The sequence below is a fragment of the Solanum verrucosum genome, unplaced genomic scaffold (genome assembly GCF_900185275.1).
Source record: "Solanum verrucosum unplaced genomic scaffold, falcon-dt-bn FXZP01000094.1, whole genome shotgun sequence".
Classification (NCBI taxonomy): Eukaryota; Viridiplantae; Streptophyta; class Magnoliopsida; order Solanales; family Solanaceae; genus Solanum; species Solanum verrucosum.
This window is the reverse complement of record NW_026019970.1, coordinates 620,923-641,857: the sequence shown is the minus strand read 5'-3', so window position 1 is coordinate 641,857 and position 20,935 is coordinate 620,923. Positions and strand designations below refer to the sequence as shown.

Here is a 20,935-nt window from a genome sequence, read left to right as displayed (position 1 = left end):
GTTTATATTCTTTAGAATGTCTTGCTTTTTCAATACAAATCATATCGTATGGGTTCATATATTATAGTTTTTGTCGTACAACTTATCACCAATATAAAATTATACCTTTTGAAGTCATAATCTGCTTATACTTATAAGCGACAATTATGTTAGAGCCACTCATCAATAATGCATGTGATATACACACGTAAGAAAATTAGTTCTCATATTTTCTATACTTTTAATAGAGAATTGATGGTCACAAAATTTTCAATCATCATTTGCAGATCAAATGACTATTCAAGAATTACATTTATTTCTTAGTATATGTTATATTAAAGAGTTTTAATTCAGTCTTAATCCATAATATTAATAATATTTAAATATCACAAAAATTTAACAAATAGATAAAGAACATATTCTCATAAAAAATATTCAAAAATATCATAAGTGATATAAGCACTTGTCTATATTACATATCATCTTTCTCATTACGCGGGTGATAAGGATTTATAACACTATCAACTAAAATCTTAGCTAGATTGTCTATAGGAGAACGTTGATAAAAATGAGGCCTTGGACACGTTCTTAGAAGCCAATATTTCTTTATTTTAGCTTCTATATCTATTTTTTCCTCCCACTTGACTTTAAGTGCATTCATATATGTCAGGAAATCCTCATTTGGACCAAGACAAATATGAATGTTAATCATTACGTCCATCCAATTATTTGGGAGAGAAGAAATAAATATAACTAAAGCTTCTGGATCGAAGACCGATATAAAATAAAAAGTTAATTCTTCTCGTTTCATCTGAAATAATTGAATATATTCTGGTATTGAAGAAGAAGGATCCATTTGGATATCCTTAAATTCCTCATATTTTCTTCTCCCTTCCCTCGTCCAAGCTCTTTGATCCCTAAAGATATTTTGAATAGAATTTGGAATATCATTTCTAATAATTTCTGAATCAGAATCAGAATCATTAATGACTATTGTCTTTCGTTGATGAACTCTTCTACGTTGTCGTCTTGCTTGATTGTTAGTATAACTCACAATTGGAGTACTTCGAGTCCGTCTCTGTCCAACCATTTCTAAAATGAGAACAAAAAATAATTAGAATAATTATTCATAATCATCTAATAGGCGTTATAACATAGTTGATTTCACGTAATTTTCTTTATCGGCCAAAGTGAGAATATGGTTAAATATTTGAAATTGTGTAAAATTTTCATCAAAATCAAAACATTCAGCCTTTTATCTACTCCCGCAGTTCAATGTAGAAAAATTCATTAAAAAGGGTAACCCCTTTTTACCTAAATTTATGAAGATAGGGTCTTTTTTACCCTTTTAAATCCTATCTTTATTAAATATAAATGCAATATTTTTCCTTCTTACCTTTTGAATAAAAGAAAATAATTTTTTTCCAGATATCTATGTTTAAAATGAAGATCTATTATGTATACAAAAAGTGATAAAACTAAAAATAAAATTGTAATGATAAACTAAAAAATAAATAAAAAGATTTGAGCTTTGATACCAACGAAAAAATTAAATAGTAACATGACCATCAAGTGTACCTATTAATAATAACACAATTTTCGTTGAACCGAACCAAAAATTCTTGGCACCTCTTTGACAAATAATAGATCCTCTTCAATGAATGAATATAATATTGTGATGTTTATTTTTTTGTCAAAAACCGTGTATCTTCACCTTTATTTATAGTCGCGAGCTTGGCCATATGGTAAGTAATTTGATCAATTTGATTACTTCTTTATGATATTAGATTTCTTATATCTATTTTTCATAATCATTAATGATTATACTCAAAGAAGACTACCTAATTACACAAACATTTCTATCATAATTACTAATTCTCCCTATAGTTTAAAATAATTATATATTGTCACACTAATTAATAATTTCATACCAGATTGCAAGTTAGATACACTAGATACATATTTTTTGCTACCAGATTCACTGAACTAGTGTAACACCCCAGAATTTTTTTGAGCTAAGACTCGAACCATTCTTCGTTGTGAGTAAGATTTTACCAAGGAATTTAAAATTTCTTTAAGTGTCAAGGTTAGGTCACTAGATATAGCACCTTGAGTTCCAAAAAGAATTAAAGAGAATTCATTCAAGCCATTCCTAAGTTTTTCTAAGTTTTGGGTCAACTTCAAACGACCATAACTTTCAGTACAGTATGAGTTAGGAAACTGATAAGATATCAAATGAAAGATCTCTGAGTCGTCTCTCCAACACCACCGAGTTTGCTAATTTTCGAGCTTGTATGAGGGAGATATGCCATTTTGAAGTTAGGCTGTCCATTCAAGGAAAGTTATCCAAAAATGTGATGGGTATTTTGGTCTTTTCCTTACCCAATTAGATTAAAACGAAATATGGTAATATTTAGGGGTCTAAACTGATTTGGTTAAGTTTTCACAAATTCTAATTACGCTTAGGATTTTAGAAGAAAGTTCAAGAAGAGAAAAGAGGAGAAAAAGTTCAAAGTTCCAAGCATTCGTTCAAGAAATGCAAGATTTCGCCAAGAACCTAGTTCTTTGAGGTATGTAAGCTTCCATAGTGTTGGGTTCGTTCACCCACACGCCAATCATGAGTTTCTTCTGCAAATCTATCCATAAATATTGAACAATTTAATTCTTGATGAGTTATTGACAAGTGTTCTTGAGGTTTCATTCTAAATCTTGTTTTGTTGAGGTTTTGAGGAATTCTTGAGATGAAAGTTAGTGATTTGAGGGTTGTTTTGAGTAGATTAGTGTACACTTAGGTTGGGTATTCAAATCTAAGTGAGTGGGGAAGAAACCATTCGAATCTAGGCGAACTAGGGTGAGAAAATGAGCAAAGAAATTAGTCGGGGTTTTCTGGGAATAGACTGGCGCGCCGCCCCATCATTGCGCCAGTAGAGAGTGTCTGTAGGTAGAGGGTTGGCGCCCTGTGCCACTCAGTGCGCCAGGGTCGCCTTCCCCTACCTTTTCTCCATCGTTTTGCCCGTCTGAGTTCTTTAAAAGGGTTCCTTCAATCCCTGTTGATTCTAAATACTCTAAACTACTTCTAAACACCTAGAAATCATTAATAACATGAATCGTAACCTTGAATTCATAATTCAAATTCAAGGTAGAGTTAAGAGTCAAGTCTTGAGAGTTATTTCAAATATTTTGAGAAAGTCCCTTTGAGTCCTTTGGAGGAGTCTTCTACAACTTCTAATAACTTGTATCAAGACTCGAGTAAGTGAGTATGAGAATGAGGAGAATGTATTCATGAGTCAACATTATCATCGATATCGTTCATATCATGAATCATAAGTCTTGAATTCATAATTGCGAGCCATAAGAGTAGAAATCCGCGAGGCACTCCCTATCTCTGCCCTTTCCATGGGGCACAGGCCTTAGGAACGTAGGAACTTGCTGGCTATTGAAACTATCCTAACTTTTTTAACGGGAACTGCTGGTCTATGTGTGTGTAAGCTTCCTATTTGATGTATTCCCATGTAACGACTATTAATGAAAAAAATCCGCTTTGTTCTAGTTCATTCTCTTTCCCTGTTTTGTGCAGAAAAATTGTTGATTAAATTCAAGAAAGAGTTAGGAGAACAGTTCATGAAAGTCTTTGAGTTAAATCGTGAATCCTTTGAGATCAACTATCGATTTGAGCTAATTTTTGAGGAAATAAGTATGAGAATGAGAAGAGTCGTGTACATGAGTTCTATATTGTTATGTAGACCCTTGAGTCGAGTCATTCATGCCCATAAATTCTGCATGAACTCCATAAGTTGAGTATCTTTGAGAGGAGTAGTATCTTTAGGTTCTAAGTCTTAAGTATTGAGTTCCTAACCCCTTTGAGGTTATATTCCTAGTCATGAGACTATTACGTGTTATCCATGAAGGTCCTTGAGTTGAGTTATTCATCCCCATAATTCGGCATGAACCCTATGAGTTGAGCATTCTTGAAATGAGTAGTATCATGAAGTCTTTGAGTTGAGTTGTTCATGCCCATAATTCCGCATCAACCCTCTGAGTCGAGCATTCTCGAGATGAGTAGTATCATTGAGTTCTTGAGTTTTGGAATTGTTGAGTCCCGAGTATTGAGTTATATGTATGGTTATTAAAAACCTTGAATTGAGTCGTTCACGCCCATAATTCGGGATGAACCCTATTTTGAGAAGTCCCAAGTATTGAGTTCTATGTATGGTTATTAAAAACCTTGAATTGAGTCATTCACGCCCATAATTCGGCATGAACCCTATTTTGAGAAGTCTTTTACAATCACTTTAAACTTGTTTTGAGACTTGAGCACCTGAGTTTGAGAAAGAGTAGTGTTGAGTTCCTTTTTTTCAAAATGAATATATGGGAACTAAGTATTTCCAAGAGTAAATGTTTTCACATTTAAAAGAGGAGGAAATTGAGACTTCCAAAAGAGTTTTGAGCAGTTTGAGTACCATCTCTTTTAAGAGAAAGATTTTTGAGTAATAATCTCAAAACACAGAAAGAGTTATGTTTTTAAACATATGAGCTAGATATATTTTGGGAGTAGTATTGAGCACCGATATGAGAGAGTTCTAACAACTCACAGCCCCCATAAACCATGTAGCCAACGTGGGTAGAAAGGGTCATACTTTTTAGATGATTTATTGTTGCTTTTTAGCATAGACTAGTGGATCCACTTAGTAGTAGGTTCTATACCCCGACAAAGTATAGGACAATTTTGGCAACGTAGGCTAGACGATGTATCATTACATAGCTCATAGTGATGGTTGTCGGTTAGATAATATCCCACAGAGTTATATTGTATTTTTATATACAAATTGAGTTATTATTGTATTATTCAATACATTGAGTTGCTATCTATTGTTTTAAAAGCTTTCCATATATTGCATCTTTTATTGTTGCTTTATCCAGAGTTGAGTATCTTATTATTTAGTTGAGCCTTATTTATCTGATTTGAGTTGAACTATGTTTCATTGAGTTGAATATCATGTTATTAAGTTGAGCCCTATTTTCTCTGAGTTGAGTTGAACTATGTTTCTCTGAGTTGAGAAGAAGTAAGTATGTGTCTTTTCCATCAGTACAAGCTTATGTTTATGCTTTAGAATTCCCCTTACATGCTCGTACATTCCATGTACTGAGCCATTTGGCTTGCATCATTTCATGATGCAGATACAGGTACTCAGGATCATCAACAGGCGTTTCGTTGAGGTCACGTGATATTCCAGTCAGCTTTGGTGAGCTTCTTATATTCCGAAGGACTTCACCTTTATCTTACATTTAGTAGTTTTGATATGTCGTGGGTCTTGTCTCAATATACTTTTGCAATAGTAGAGGCTTCATAGATAGACAGAGTTGAAGAGTTTCTGTATTTACTTTTATTTTGAGTATTGTACAAACTTTTAAAAAGGTTGAGTATTTGAGTTTATTGAAATTATTTTAGTTTTAAGCTTTTGTATGCTTGAGTTAGTCTTCCGCTTGTAGCCAGCCAGGATGAGGGTTCGCTTGGGGATCAACAATGGTTTTCGAGTGCCGGCTACATCCAAGGTGTAGGCTCGGGTCATGACAAATAGGGAGAGAGACGAGTGAAATGTTTCTATGTATTCCATATTCATGTGAATTACACTAGATACATGCCTCTAACACTAGTTATATGTATCAGGGATACCAGATACGCGAGTGAGATAGCAGAGTGATGACGAGAAAGGAGAGAGGTGAGCGAGATTTGTTGTATGTATCCCAGATACATGTGAATCCACTCGGATACAATGTATCTAGAATAAATTACATCTAATTTCGTCCTCACATATCCAACATACATGTATCTGGACGCACCATATATATGTATCTCAAGTCCAAAATCTGATTTAACTCATAATATTACAAACTAGCGTATATCCAAATAATTAGCTCCTAGAGATTTCTCTATGTTACCCTTTACTTAATAGAGATGTAGAAAACAGATCTCATCAATTTATATGAAACATCACTAATTCAAGTTATATTTTAATAAAGGCCAAAGTCATCTGCGGCCTCTTAAAGTTGTTCGCATAATTCACTTAGACACCTCAACTAAGAGTTGTACCTATTGAACACTTCTATCGTTCAAAATATGGACCTATTGAATACTTTTTGGTGACATGGCATTATGAGTGTAATACACATCCAAAAAGGCGAGTGAAGCCAAATATATTTTTACGGACGAATCAAAATTAGACATGTCAACATTAGAAAAATCATAATTTCTATATAATTTTTTTTTTAAATCTACTCCTGCATTCTTTTTTTTTTCTCAATCCAACATACTTATTTGCCTTGCCACCATCCTTGACACACCCATCTACTCCTGCATTCTTTCTTTTTTTCTAGCATAATCCCGTCATCATTATTATCGTTGTTGTTTTCTTCATCAGAAAAGCATTAATTAAAGAAATAAAAATCAAATTGACTCAAAAATAATTCCGGCAAAACTCCATTTTTTCCGACAAGACTAATATGAATCTGAAATTATTTTCTTTGAAATTGCTACAGAATTCAATTTCTAAAGAACCCACAACAGTGAAGAAGAAAAAATATCAACAAATCTTGATTGTTATTCGAAAAAAAGAATGAGATTGAGAAAAATGACAACTACAATACTGAATTAGAATAAAGGAGAGGATGTAGGTGTACGGTTATCGGAGTATGCGGTTTTAGCCGGAGGCCGCTGTGTGTTTTCCGACGAAGAAGAAAATGAGGAAGAATGGAAGTCGGGGGTGGGTGTTTTGGCGACGAAGAAAAGGCAGAGAAGAGTTTTTCTTTTTCTGTTTTTGGCCAAAAACAAAATTTTATTTTATTTTATTTTTTAATAAATATTTTAATTATTATTATGGGCCCAACGCCACATGTCCTTTTCTGATTAGTTACTATGCCACGTCATCGCGAGTGTATGACACACAATTTCTATTTTTAGTTGATTGTCAAAAAATGTTTAATTGGTATTTTTTTCACTAATAAAAGTGTTCAATAGGTACAACTCTTAGTTAAGGTGTCTAAGTGAATTATGCGAACAACTTTAAGTGGCTACAAATGACTTTGGCCTTTAATAAACAACCCATTTATCATTTTAAATTGCTTCATGAGGATGTTTAAGAAATCAAAATTTTATATTGAACAAAATTAAATGTCAAACAAAATTCACAGATAAACCATCTTATTTGACTTTGTTAATTATATTTTAAATAAGTAAGAAATCAACAATTAATATCGTATTAAATTCACGTTTTATTAATATCAAATCATTTATAGGGATTTTATAATATATATGCCATAAAATGTCATTTAAGCGTATTTCTGAAGCTTTCTTCATAAGTTTGTATTTTTCTTTATTTACTAACTTAATAAGGAGTAATTTTCTTTATTAATTTTATCATTAAAGTTAGTTAAATTTGAGAATCCAGAATTTTAAGGTTGTGACTATTGAACTTTCAAAGTGTCCTTTTTGATTTGGAGGTTGTGGAAGAAGAGAATTCAATTGGGGAAGTGCTTGTAAGACACCAGATATGTGATGAAGTGCTATGTAAATGTTGTGAGGAGAATGAGAATGAGAGGGGAAACAATTGAACATTTATTCATTAAGTGTCCAATTGCTAACAGGCTAAGGGGCAAATTTGCAGCTGCAGGGGGAATTAATGGTCCTTTTTTGCAATTAAGGGATTCTGTAATGAAATGGTTGAATGCAGAAAGAACACATAAGTTACAAATACTCTTCAATGCAGTTCCTTTATTTATCTTATGGAAGATTTGGAAGAGGAGAAACACCACTAATCATGAAGGAAGAATGACATATGTGGCCTGTGGTATGGAAATAGAAATAAACAGAAATTTGTTTCCGTTAGCCAAGTATAACTACCCTTGACTAAAAAAATTACCACCATCTTGGCCCGGGTTGGAAAATTTCTTTGAGGAGTACACTCCCACTCTTGGTTGCAGAACAATAGTGTCGAATCCTCCAGAGATGAGGTCTTTTAAATGCAACTTTGATGGTGCATCTAAAGGAAATCCAGACCCAAGTTCTGGGCCTTTTTGTATCAGGAATAGAGAAGGGAATTTAATTTATGCTGAAGTCAGGAGATTATTTGATGGTATTAATCTAGTGGCAGAAGTGGTGGCACTAAGATTGGGTCTGGAGTTCTGTGTACAACATAATCTTCTCCCTGTTATACTTGAAATTGACTCTCTTTCTCTGAAGAATATTTTGGATGGAATTTGGGAAATCCCTTGGGTCATAGTGATGGAGATCGAGAGGATCAATATGCTTATGAAGGACAAGGAAGTGATAGTGGAAAATATACTCAGAGAAGGAAATCAGTTGACTGACTTTTTCACTAACAACATTCTCTGTTTTGCAGGTACTCAAAGACTAACATACTCAAATTTTCAGGTTATACCAAGTGAGGCTAGAGACATCATCAATACAGAGAAAGTAAGACTTCCTAGCCTTAGGATAAGAAGATACCAAAATGGAGATTTTTGCTAATCATGATCATTCGCAAAGAAGATAACAAGAAAATAATATTATAATTGTGAATTCACATAGCAGACATTGGAACTTACAAGCCGATGCATCAGTGACAAAAAAGAAGAACATTTAGTAGGCGTTTGGTCATGCGATACCATATCACGATATGGTATCGTGAGATGAAATCAGCATTTGGACATGTGATTTTACGCTGATTTCATCTCATGATTCCATATCATGAGAGGTGATATCATATTCTCCAAAAACCATGATATGAAATTACATGGTGATTTTATATCATGATTTGAGATATTTTAATACAATACTTGATCCATTAGTTTATATTTTGTTAAAACAACCCCACATTTATATCTACTAACCATTTGTTTCATATGTAAATAAAATTTATAATCATATCATTATTTTTTAAAATTTATTATTCTCACCGACATAAAATTTATTATTCGCACCCACATATAGTCACTTTAACTCACACCTCACGATTGTGAAACTTTTCAACATTCACTTGAAATAATTAACCGGCATGTTAAAATAGTTGCCGAGACAATTAGTAAGATAGCACCAACATTTATACAACCAAAAAATATGACTGGTGTACATTCCAAAATTCGACATAATACTCGATTTTGGCCTTGGTTTAAAGTAAAATTTCAATCACATTAATAAATTTATTTTATGGCCTTAATAAGTGCACATTTATATTTTATGTGTAAGTTATTAGTATTTAGTTACATATTTCTGCCACATGGTAACTTTAAATTACATCCTTAGAATAAATATTATTTATTTACACAAAATTGTTTCATTTACGTCACATATGCTTTTAGTAATTCTTTATAAAATATTTTTTGGTAGATAAATATTATGTTGTTGATGCTGTTTCCGAAACACAAAAGGATTTTTAGTTCCATACAAAGGACTACGCTATCATTTGCAAGATTATCGAGGAAGTGAAAGAGAGCCTCAAAATGCCAAAAAACTATTTAATTATAGGCATTCATCTCTGGGTAATGTGATTGAACGGACTTTTGGATCTTGGAAAAATAGATTTAGAATATTGAAACAAGGCATGAACCATTATGATATTGATACACAAGTGAAAATTGTCATAGCTTGTGCAGTGTTACATAATTATTTGCGAAAATACCAAAATAGTGATGAAATATTTATGGTCTATGAACATGAAGATATAGTTGCGGATGATATTGACCAACAAATGGCTCAAAGTAACAATGTTGGTTCGTCTTCTTGGTCACATGATCGAGAAATGCAAATTCAACGTGAGAAAATTGTTTGTACTATGTGGGAAGATTATATTAAAGACTAGTACACTACAATTTATGTTCAATTTTTTTATTAAATTAAAGTTAGATAAAACAATTACTTAAGTGGAGAACAAATAACTTTGTAATAATTTATTATGCGATTTTATAATTTTTTATTTATTTGATAAGATTGAATAAAAAATTGTGGTTATTTTAATAGTTTTACAACTTATGAAATTTTTTTGTTTATAAGAAAATGTACAACACAAAAATTTCATATCGCATGTCCAAACAAACCTTCAATTTCATCTCATAATTTCATATCATAATCCCATATCATAATCCCATATCATGATTTCATATCATGATACCATATCGCATGGCCAAACGAGCCCTTAGAGAATAATAAAATACCTATCTTTATTGAATTTCAAGCAGTAGTATCAACTTTTAAGCTCAATCTGCTGAGAGTCGAGGAAGATGGCGAAACATTGTTCTGAAATAACAGGTAGATGAGGGCATGACAACAATCAAAATGAAATCAGCAAAAGGGAAATGGATCGTGAAGAACAAAAACTTACCCTTTTGGAATTCTAGGGATATGCAGGCAATGGAGAGGCATGAGTCCAGCTGGAGAATCTACACTCAAAAGGGATAGGAAGATGGAGATTTACCACTAGCTCTTTGATTTTTGGACAACAAAAGCTTCATAATCAGCTGGAACTCACCAGATCTGTCGTTGTAGAGTGGAAGAAGTCTTCATTAGGATTGTTTTCATGGCATTCGTGAGACTTGGAATGTCTTAGGTGAAAACACCTTAAGCTCGGCAACTTTCAGGTCCTGGATTGGAGTTGGATACTGAATTTGAAGCTCTTGATGTCTCTCCAGCTCATCGACGTTTATCTCAATCGAGGACCATGGTTGTTTCGACGGTGTTGTGAGGAAGGAGATGAATCGATTTTCTTTCCCCTCTTTTTTCTTTGATGTCCGGACATTTCAGGTCCTAATTTGTTTCTTTTATTGTTGTTTCCTTTTTCTATATTGTTATTGGGCCTGGGTCAGATCAGGCAATGTAGGATGATTTTATATATGCAATAAAGACCTATATGGTCTACTTCATCTAAAAAAAATAATCATTCATGTTGATAGTTTTTTGGGTAGTGGCATTTGCTTAACCATCAAATATTTATCATTTCCCAACTAATGTATGTTATGTAAATGGCAAAACTATAGAATAACAATAGTGTGGAAACAAAATAGTAAATAAAATTGAAATGGTAAGGATATTTATATAAGTGGTGACCCTTGATATATTTCTTAATACATGACATTTCATAATTATATATTGTTCTTATTAAAAATAGATATTTCATAATACTTGTTACTTTACAAATCAATACATAAATAACATTATTCTTCCTATTTACAATTTAGAGTTATTAACCTTGAAAGTATGGATTTGACCAACATAGGAAAACTAAATGATTAATTCATGTTCATTGATCGATTTAATTAATCAAAATAAATTAATTTACGTTCATTTATTGAAAGTTTGACTTCAAGAGAACACTAAATAATGATACAATGGTAAATTTACATAGTTTCTTAAAGAATGTGAAATCTAAAATTGTGACATATAAATAGGAATAGAAAAATAATATACCAATTTGAAGGATTTAGTGTTATTCACTTATCACATTTATCTTACAACTACTCCCTCCGTCTAACAATACTTGTCCACTATACTAAAAATAGATGTCCAATAATACTTGTCCACTTTATGAAATCCATGGATAATTTTACACTTAGTTCCTAATTTACCCTTATCATTAATCATAGTCATTTTCCTATTACATTTTTCAAGACATTGTATTTATTATATTCAAAGGGTGATATAGTAAAATTACCCTTCTATTTATAGTTTCTTAAGGGGTATGCCAAGTAAATAGTGGACAACAATTGTTGGAAAGAGGCAGTAATATTCTTTTTGTTCATTACGGTAGCTCGCAATTAATTATACTGTGAACTAGTAAATGTGCCCGCGCTTCACGGGGTTAGAACATTCTTCTTTAAAATTTATTAGAATATAAATTTTCTTGTATTTTAATGTTATAGTATTGTTTTATAAATTTATTTTTAAGAGTAAGGAGGTCATTCAATTGTAGTTTACCATTTGTTTTATTAAAAGAAAAGGCAAAATTACAAATTATAACACTATTTTCTCCTAGTTTACATAATTTTATTTTACAGATTCATTAATTTGCTTTTGATATTTTACAATGGTTAGTTTATTTTTATCATCTATATGCATGGTTACATAGTGTCTTTAATTAGAGAGTCAAATAAATATTTTTCTCAATTTTCTTCTTTGCAAATTTCGTTAGTATAACACTATTGATTACTTTCAAAATATTAAATATTTTTAAAAAATATATATTGTAACGACCTGATTCCGTCGTTAGGGAAAAGCCAATGGGGAAAGAATTGGACCAGAAAAACTTTTGAGTAGTAACTTGAAATTTCCTAGCCTAGTCCAGATTTGGACGAAATCGGAGTCAGACAAGTCTAGGGAAATCTGGTAATGAATGAGAAGTGTAATAATGAAATTAATTGTGTGAGTGGATAGCTAAGACGTTAAGGAACCTATATGACTTTACGAAATTGAATTCGGGAGAGTAGAACTCTCGGAATTGATCTTAGAGTGAACGAGTGTTTTCTGAGTGTTGTGGGATGAAGGTGTGTTGAGAAATGGGGGTTTGGAGATCTTAATTTGACATTTTGTTTCCGTGCAAGCCGTTGTGGCGGGATTATTCCTTCCAGGGCGGGGCCGCCATAGTGGGACAGTCGCGATTTAAGTCGAAAATAAACCCCAAAATCATTTTATTCTGCAAGTTTCAACTGTGAGAGATAGGAGACGACCCCAGGTGCTTTCTTGATGGTTTTTCACCATTCTGAAGGCTAAATGTAAGGTTTTAACTCCCCGAATCCATTTTTCGATCCGTAGAATGTAAATTCGTGGGTGATTATCAATGGGGAAGGGTTTTGATATGGAAATTATGGTGGAAAAAACCCTAATCTGGGTATTAGGATCTTGGGTTTGGTCTAGGGTTATTGGGTTTGTTATAATCTGAATAATTAGACCATTGATTGTTGATCCTTGCGTATATTAATTATTTTTAGACCTAGAACAAGGGGAAAGAATCTGGAAAGGAAAGATTCAAGTGACTTAGGAGATTCAAGCTTGGATTCGAGGTAGGTGATGATTGTGATTTCATGTTGGTGTGATATATGTTTGTAATTGCTCATTATAATGCATGTATGTATGTGAATGTTGCATTATTGATCACCCTAACCGTAAATGAGGATAATTGAATAATTGTATGCCATGAATCACCTCTTGTTGTATGATTGTGAGAATATACATTATGATTGTGATTGTGGTTTGTTGAATGGATTGGGTGATATGTTCCGACATACTAACTTGGATTGGTTGCCATGTTCCGGCATAAATATGGAATCGATTTCCATGCTCCGGCATAAATATGGGATCTATTTCTACATTACGGCATAGACATTGGATCGGATACCACGAACCGGTACACTAACAATTTGGGTTCAATGAGAGGACCATTGAATTGTGTTGTGTATCTACTTGTGTTGATTACGTTCATATATAATGGTAATTGAGGTTGAAAGACGATTTGTTGCTCTAAAATGATAACCAATGTGTATAATTGAGAACATGGAATGTTATATTGATTCTGAAAAGATGACTAATATTGCATATGTTCGGTATATGCTTGTTTTATACCACTGTGGTTGTGTACTGATACTTCACTTGCTTGTTCTTTGTTGAGTACAGGGTATCTTCAAGCGGTTATTGATAGACCTCAGCTAGGTGACTATTAAGCGTGATCGGATTCAAGAGTGAGTCAGTTCTTTCAGGCTGCCATGGATCTTTCTTGTTTAAGTCCATTTTTTTTGGACTCAGACTATTTGTTTAAGGTGTTTGTTTAGTTTCGGGGTTGTACCCCTTGTTCTTAGACTTATCATTAGTAGAGTTTTGGTACAATGACTTTCAGGTTCTAGGGATTGTTCTTCCGCATTAGTTTGGATAGTTTATTTCAACCTTTGGAGTTTATGGAAACTCCATATTTCTTTTGGTCATTTAAACCTGCTTCTGTATCTTTAAATGCATAGTATTTGGTTAAGTTGTTTGTTTGGGTTGTAGTAATGGTTCTCCCACCGGAGGGTTAGAGTGGGTGCCAATCACGACGGTCTGGGTCGTGACAACGTTGATATTAGAGCCCCAGGTTCGTTGATCTCATTGTACCAAAACGAGTCTAGTAGATTCTTGTGGAACGGTACGAAGACGTCCGTACTTTTCTTCGAGAGGCTATAAGAATTTAGGAAAAACTCACGTCTTTCTACTCCTTCGTTCTATGACTTGAATCCAATTGGTATCTGGGTGAAACAAATTGGCATCTTTCCTCCTTCACTCTATGGTCCAAGCTAGAGCAACAAAAGTGGTAACACCATCACTAGCAAGAGAGGATGTGTATAGACTACCGACAGTTGAATAGGGTCACCATTCAGAACAAGTATCCACTGCCTCGAATAAATGATCTTTTGACCAGTTGAAGGGTGCATCAGTTTACATTTTGCTCATGTACTGGGAGACCGGTAATGGTCATCTATGGAACAAACTAATTTAGAAATCGGGCTTGTCTGTGAGTTGTAACTTGAAAAATTGTGAATGCATGTTCCTTGTTGCCTGAATTAACTGTGAATGTGAAAGTTGTATTTGCTTGGACGTGATGATATGATCATGTGCACAATAAGTGTGGGTCTGATTTTTGATATGTGCAATATGCTGGCAGAATTGATTGAAACTATGCAAGTTATAACTGTTGAGTATCGTGAAACTTGTTGTGAAAAAAAGGTCACGACTATGTTTGATGCAAGGGTCTATATAATGTACGAGGCGATTCGTAAGAAATATCTGGATGTGTCTTGCTCTTGAGTTATAACCGCGTGAGTGTCTGGGTGTATCCTGGGGATGTGTGGGTTATGGTGTTGAATTAATGAGAATTCGTTGGATTGTGTATCGTTGGATTGACTCGGGGTAGACAATGATTATCCTAAATTGCTTAGTAAAGCTGAAACCCGTTGGGAGATTTAGAAAAGAGGAAAACCCCTGAAAAACTTATTGTCTGGGTACTGTTTTCGTCTGAGCCGCTGGGGCAGGATTTTTTTCGTCAGCGCGAGGCCGCCAGAGCGGGACAGGGCGAGACAGTTTCTCAGCCTTGTCTCCTTTGTTTTTCTCAAGTCTCCCTATAGAACCCGAATCGAATCCAAACTAACCCCTGCAATCCAATCAGTGTTCAATGTTCAACAATCGAGGATAGACTATAAAACCTTGTAATAAATCAAATGCTGTAAAAAAAGCAGCAAAATTGGCATCCATGTGATTACAAAAACAAAAGGTGTGTGCGAAATTTTCTAAGTGTGAATTTTGATTGACTTCGGTTGCCTTTTTGGGGCATGTAGTTCAAGGGAAGGGGTAATGGTAAATGTTGACACCCAATTAATTTTCGAGCTTCTTAATTTCAAACGATTTCAAATAATTAATTTGATCAAAAATTCAAATATTTTTCAAGTAATTTTTAGGTAATTTTAGTCATTTTATAATTTTTAAATAATAAATATGTTTTTATATAATTAGTACATTTTATAAATATTCGAAGATCGCGTCAAAAAAGATTTTACTTTTACATAAATATTTTGTTAATTAGTTTAGTTTAAATTGTAGTTAATATTCTTAAATTAATTAGTTTGATGAAGTTAATTATTTTATTTTGTCAAGATTAAAAAGCTCGTTAATTAATTAATATTAATTTATCTTATTTGAGTTTTAGCCAATTTTATTAATTAAATTCAATTGGCTATAATCTAAATCCATGTAGTCATTCCTAATCTAACCCTTTTAACCTCCCCTTAAACCCAACAACCCAAAATAATTTCTAGATTATCCAAGCCCAATTACAATTCCAATACAAAGAAATCCATTCCAAAACAGACCCATCAGCAGCCCATCAAATACATTACACTAAATCCCAACCCATACCAATAATACATACATACAACAATACTAAAAACAACACTAGCGCATACCCGACCGACCCCACGCTTCTCCTCCACCAAAAACGCTGCAACCCAGCAAAAATTGTTGAAGTCCAGTGATTTCAGCATCCCAGAATCGCAAGCATCATGACCCGAGCCCAACAGCGAAGGAATCCAACGTGTCCCCATCTTGACGCCTCGTTAGTCCTTATTTCAAATCAAGCGCCTCAGATCGTTGTTCCGTTGAGTAATTGTACGATTTTCATACATAAATTCAAGATGGCTGCCTTATTCTCAAGATTTTTGAATTTCAAATTTTGAATCCATTTCGTTTCCCTCCTCAACCAAACCCTAAATTTCCCCCTATAAATACCCCTTCTTCTTATTTGTTTGGGGTTGGAAAAAATTGGTGAAAAAAAAGAGGTATAGAGAACGATAGTTCATAGAGAAAATATTTTCTAAGGTCGCAAATAGAGAGTCGAAACTTGAACAAAAAGCATTCTCGATTAGCATCCAAAATGATTTGAGTTTCTTTGAGCTCTGTTTCTTTTTACACGCATCGTCCGAGCTCGCCGAAGTTCTCAGAATTTGCATTGTGGTGGTAGAAGTTCTGCTCGAGTTCATCGTCCCGGCTAACTGCTCCGAGAGAGAATGAAGGAATGAATTGCTATTCTAAATTCATCTCTTAGTTTCCATATAGGTTGGTTTTGTTCTGAAATGCATGATGAGTCTCCTATCAGTTTTGTTTGAGTAGTTTATTGTTCTTTCGATTTCAACTCGAGTTTTAATAGCCATTTGGTTCTGTTTCTTCTCTGTTTGCTCATGTTTTGGACTGATGTCCTCTCACATTTGATTCAGAATGTTTGTGTTCTTTAGCCTGTTCTCATAAAGTTAAGTCAGCTCTGAATGAGTTTATTAAGTATTTTGGTTATTTTACACTCTATTGATGGCTGTTTTCTTTCCTATCGATGCCATGTTGGAGCTGCTTCTACCTGTTATTGTTGTTGTTGTTGTTTATAGTTGTGTCTTTTAGGATGGATTTGAGGCTGAGTAGTTGTCGTATTTCAGCGGATTACATGTTGCATTTGACCGAGTTTACTGCATTTGATTATTCAATATAGGTTGTATTTCTCAACATATCCTCTTGAAAGGTTGTTGATATTTGTTTGCACTGATGAATATATATAGATTGGTTTAAAAATAAAGAGGATAACATTATTCTCCCTCATATTAGATGACTAGCTGAATACACTTGATATGAATTTAGTTGAAGGAATTGGGGTTGTGATTATTTTGCCTCTTTGATTACTCACTGATATTACTTGCCACACCTAGAAACATCATATGCTTATGTTAAAATCTGAAAATTGTTCATCTTGAAAGTTACAGTAGCTATGAGCACATTTGGTCTAATTTTTTGAGTCTTAACTAGAGCTTTAATATTGTTTTAAGTTTGAGTGGGTAATTTTTTTCCTTAATTTATTTAAGTATGTCTTCTCATTGTAGCTTGAATTGCTATCAACTTTTTAATATGGACATCAATATGTTCGTTTGTTTTGGTCTATCTCTCGAAATTTGATTTGGTGAACACCTACGAACTTGATCATTTATGAATGCAAATCTGTATAAGGTCGTTTCGTTTGGTTGAATATTTGTTTAAGATTTACGTGGCGGAAATTTTATATATTTTCTTTAGTGTTCATGCTTACGCCTTTATTTATTTTTCAATTCCAAGTGTATTTTTATTCATTATGCATCTGTTATCCTATAATCCATGAATTTGAAATTGTCTATCTCTGGATTAGGTAACTCCAATATTTTTTAGATTCTCTGCATTGTGTGTCCAGTAGAAATATTAATTTATTACCTTTGTTCTAATAAAAATTGTTGTAGTAGCTTCCACTTATTTAGAGTAGCTTCCAATTGTTTATAATAGACCCCTACATGTTATGAAAAGTTAGTTGTGATTTCTTAAGACCTTTTGACATTTTAGTTCAATGAGATAGATAGTACCCAATTGATTATGTTATCTGAAAGATCTGATTATTTTCTTTCTTGTTTTAATTATTCTATGTTGCATAAAGTTTGGTGCTTTAATTCTTTATAGACAAATTGGTGTTAAATTAGTCAACAAGGAATATGTTGTTATTAGAATATCAAATATCTGACCAATTTGCTACATCGAGTTGCTTTATTTTCTAAATGTCGACTCCTACTTGTTTAATTCACTTGTGCTAATCATTTTCTTTATCTTCTTAGCATGAACACTCTCCCATGTTGAGTCCACTCGGACTCCCAACCCCTTTGCATTCGATTCTCCTTAGGTCAACCTTCGTGTTGCGATAGGAAAAATACTATTATTTGGGTTAAAACCCAAGTGAAATGATCAGCAGTGGCCTCAAAAGGCTGAAAACGAGTAGCAGAAATGGGCCAAAGCCCTCCTAAATATCGGCAATTGTATTTTGTATTTATTGGGCCAAAGAAGGCCCATCTTTTATGTTAATTATTATTTTGCTAGATTAGGAAAGGTGGGATTGGGCTTTAGGCCCAAAGAAAAAATATTTCTTTTATGCTAGCCTAGGACAGGTACAAGTGGTACAAATGGGGTTAAAGGCCCAAAAGCCGAAATTAGGTCCAAGTGTTGGTCCAGGCAGACAGAAAACCAGACTTGGGCATCAACATTCTCTCCCTATTTATTTGATTTGTTTTCGTATTTGTCTAATTGTTTATTTACTAGTTAATTCTAAGGTTTTTTCGTGGGATGATGTTGATCCATTGGTTGGATGATGATGATGCTCCATCGATATGATGATGATGTTGATGCTCTATTGGTAGGATGACGATGATGATAGAACGATGTTGCTCCATCGATAGGATGATGATAATGATAGGATGATGATGATGCTCCATCGATAGGATAATGATGTGTTGATGCTCCATTGATAGGATAATGTTTCCTCATTGATAGGATGACGATAATGATAGGATGATGATGCTACTCCATTGATAGGATGATAATGATGCTCCATTGATAGGATGATGATGCTACTCCATCGATAGGATGATGATGATGCTCCATCGATAGGATGATTAACAATGCTCAATTGATAGGATAATACTGACGAAGGTCCATTGGTAGGATGTTGATAATGAAAAACCATTGGTAGGATAATGATAATAATGAAGAAGATCTGTCGGTGGATAATATTGATCAATTGGTAGGATAATGTTGATGATCCATTGGTAGGATAATGTCGATGAAAATGAAGATCTGTTGGTAGGATGAGGATATTCCATTGATAGAATGAATGATGTCCCTTTGGGTGATGGTATTATCTCATTTGATAATATTCTAGGAATGTCCATCTGGGTGGTAAAGACGATGTCCCTCATGATAGTTCACATTACCGCGTCTGATATCAATGAGATTCGTGAATAGTCTTCAAACGTTCTTGATGCTGAAGAGTGTAATCTCGTGTCATCGAAGATGCTTGTAAATATTGAGAGTGATGCATTCACTTGTTTCCATTTTGAACACTTTGTTTTCATTGTGACTTATGCTTTGCCGGGAATTTAAACGAGGTGTTATTGCTCGTATTCTAAACTCTTTCTTTTTCTTCTTAAAAACTTAAATGACTTTCCTGCATCCACAACTTTAGAAAAATTGTCAATTTTGGGGAGCTCCTCGCCCTGTTGACTTCTCCATATTCGTTTAATGGAGAAATATGATGAACTTAAGGCAATCTTATAGACCTGCATCCACAGAAAAATTGTTAGTTTTTAAAATAAACTGATCTGTGTTGACTTCTTCAATCGTTTGCTCCTTGCCTTGCTATCTTCAGTTGATCGCTCTGATCTCTTGCTTCTCGATAGACCAGACAACTTTTTATGCAAAAATATTTGAAACATATAGATAAAATCTTTAAGAAAAAGGTTTTCAAAAAGTTGTAATTGAAAAAGGTCACTGCCAAGTGTCATGTCACGTCAAGCTTAAATGAACGTCATTGGTTCGAAACTTTGCTGTGTCCGATAGCTTGTTCTGGAGAATCTAAAAATCCTTAAAGATTTGGAAATTTTTGACATGGTTCTCCCGAAATCTACTATAATAGAGAAGTTTTGTAGTTGACTCTGAAATTCAAAGGTGTCGGAGATTGCTGCAGTTGGCTTTGACGTTTAATGATGCCAAAGATCATTTAAAGTTAGCTTTTAAACTTCTAATATTCTCGAAATATTCAAAATTTATTACAAACTTCTAGTGATGTTTGAAGGAATTTTTGAGGTCATCCTCAAAAGTTTCTGTGCCAGTTAGATGTCTTGGGGTATCTCGAACAGTGTATATATGACTTGTAGAATTTTTGAGACCTTCTCAAGAATTCTGTCCCAATTGCAACTCGCAGTGTATCTTTAATCTTGACTTGTTGGAGAAAATATCTCTCTTTAGAATTTTTGAGAGGGACTCAAAAATTCTGTCCCAGTTTCTATTGTAAAGAAAAATAGAATTATTATGGGAGATATGACCGAGCCGTTGTGGCACCTACGTATCCCGTTGAGGCAGAAATCAGGTTAAACGTAGTTCTCCCTCGTGATTAACAAAAATAGGAAATTTACAAAGAAATCGACCGAGGCCGACGTAGGCCGCCTATGTATTTCTTTCTTGAGAATTCAGGTCGAATGTAGTTCAAATACAGAGAAATATTAAAAGGGATGAAGGGGTGACCGAGGCCGACATATGCTGCCTATGTATCTCATTCTTGAGAATTTAGGTCAGACGTAGTTCATTACAAAAGGAAAAATTCTAAGCATAAACGATTACAAGAAAATAAAGGTGGTTACAAAGAAATGATAGAAAATGAGTCTTCAAACATGTTATCTTTTGACAACAATGAAGTAGATCGATAACTTGTGAGATCCAATGTTCATGCTCAACCATGTTATGTCATCAAACAATGTATCGATGTGTTCTCCAAACAAACTAATGAGTTCTCTTTCCTGTGCTTTTGTCAGATAGACACCAATTTTGATTTCTTTGATGCGTTAATCA

General features: G+C 33.7%; 1 protein-coding gene across 1 annotated transcript; it reads left to right on the top strand.

The window, feature by feature from the left end:
- The first annotated feature begins 7,981 nt into the window (after positions 1–7,981).
- LOC125817063 (uncharacterized) lies at positions 7,982–10,712 on the top strand. Its single transcript, XM_049496648.1, has 2 exons — positions 7,982–8,375; positions 10,609–10,712. The coding sequence occupies exons 1-2, from the start codon at positions 7,982–7,984 to the stop codon at positions 10,710–10,712; spliced, it is 498 nt and encodes a 165-aa protein (XP_049352605.1).
- The last annotated feature ends 10,223 nt before the right edge of the window (positions 10,713–20,935 follow it).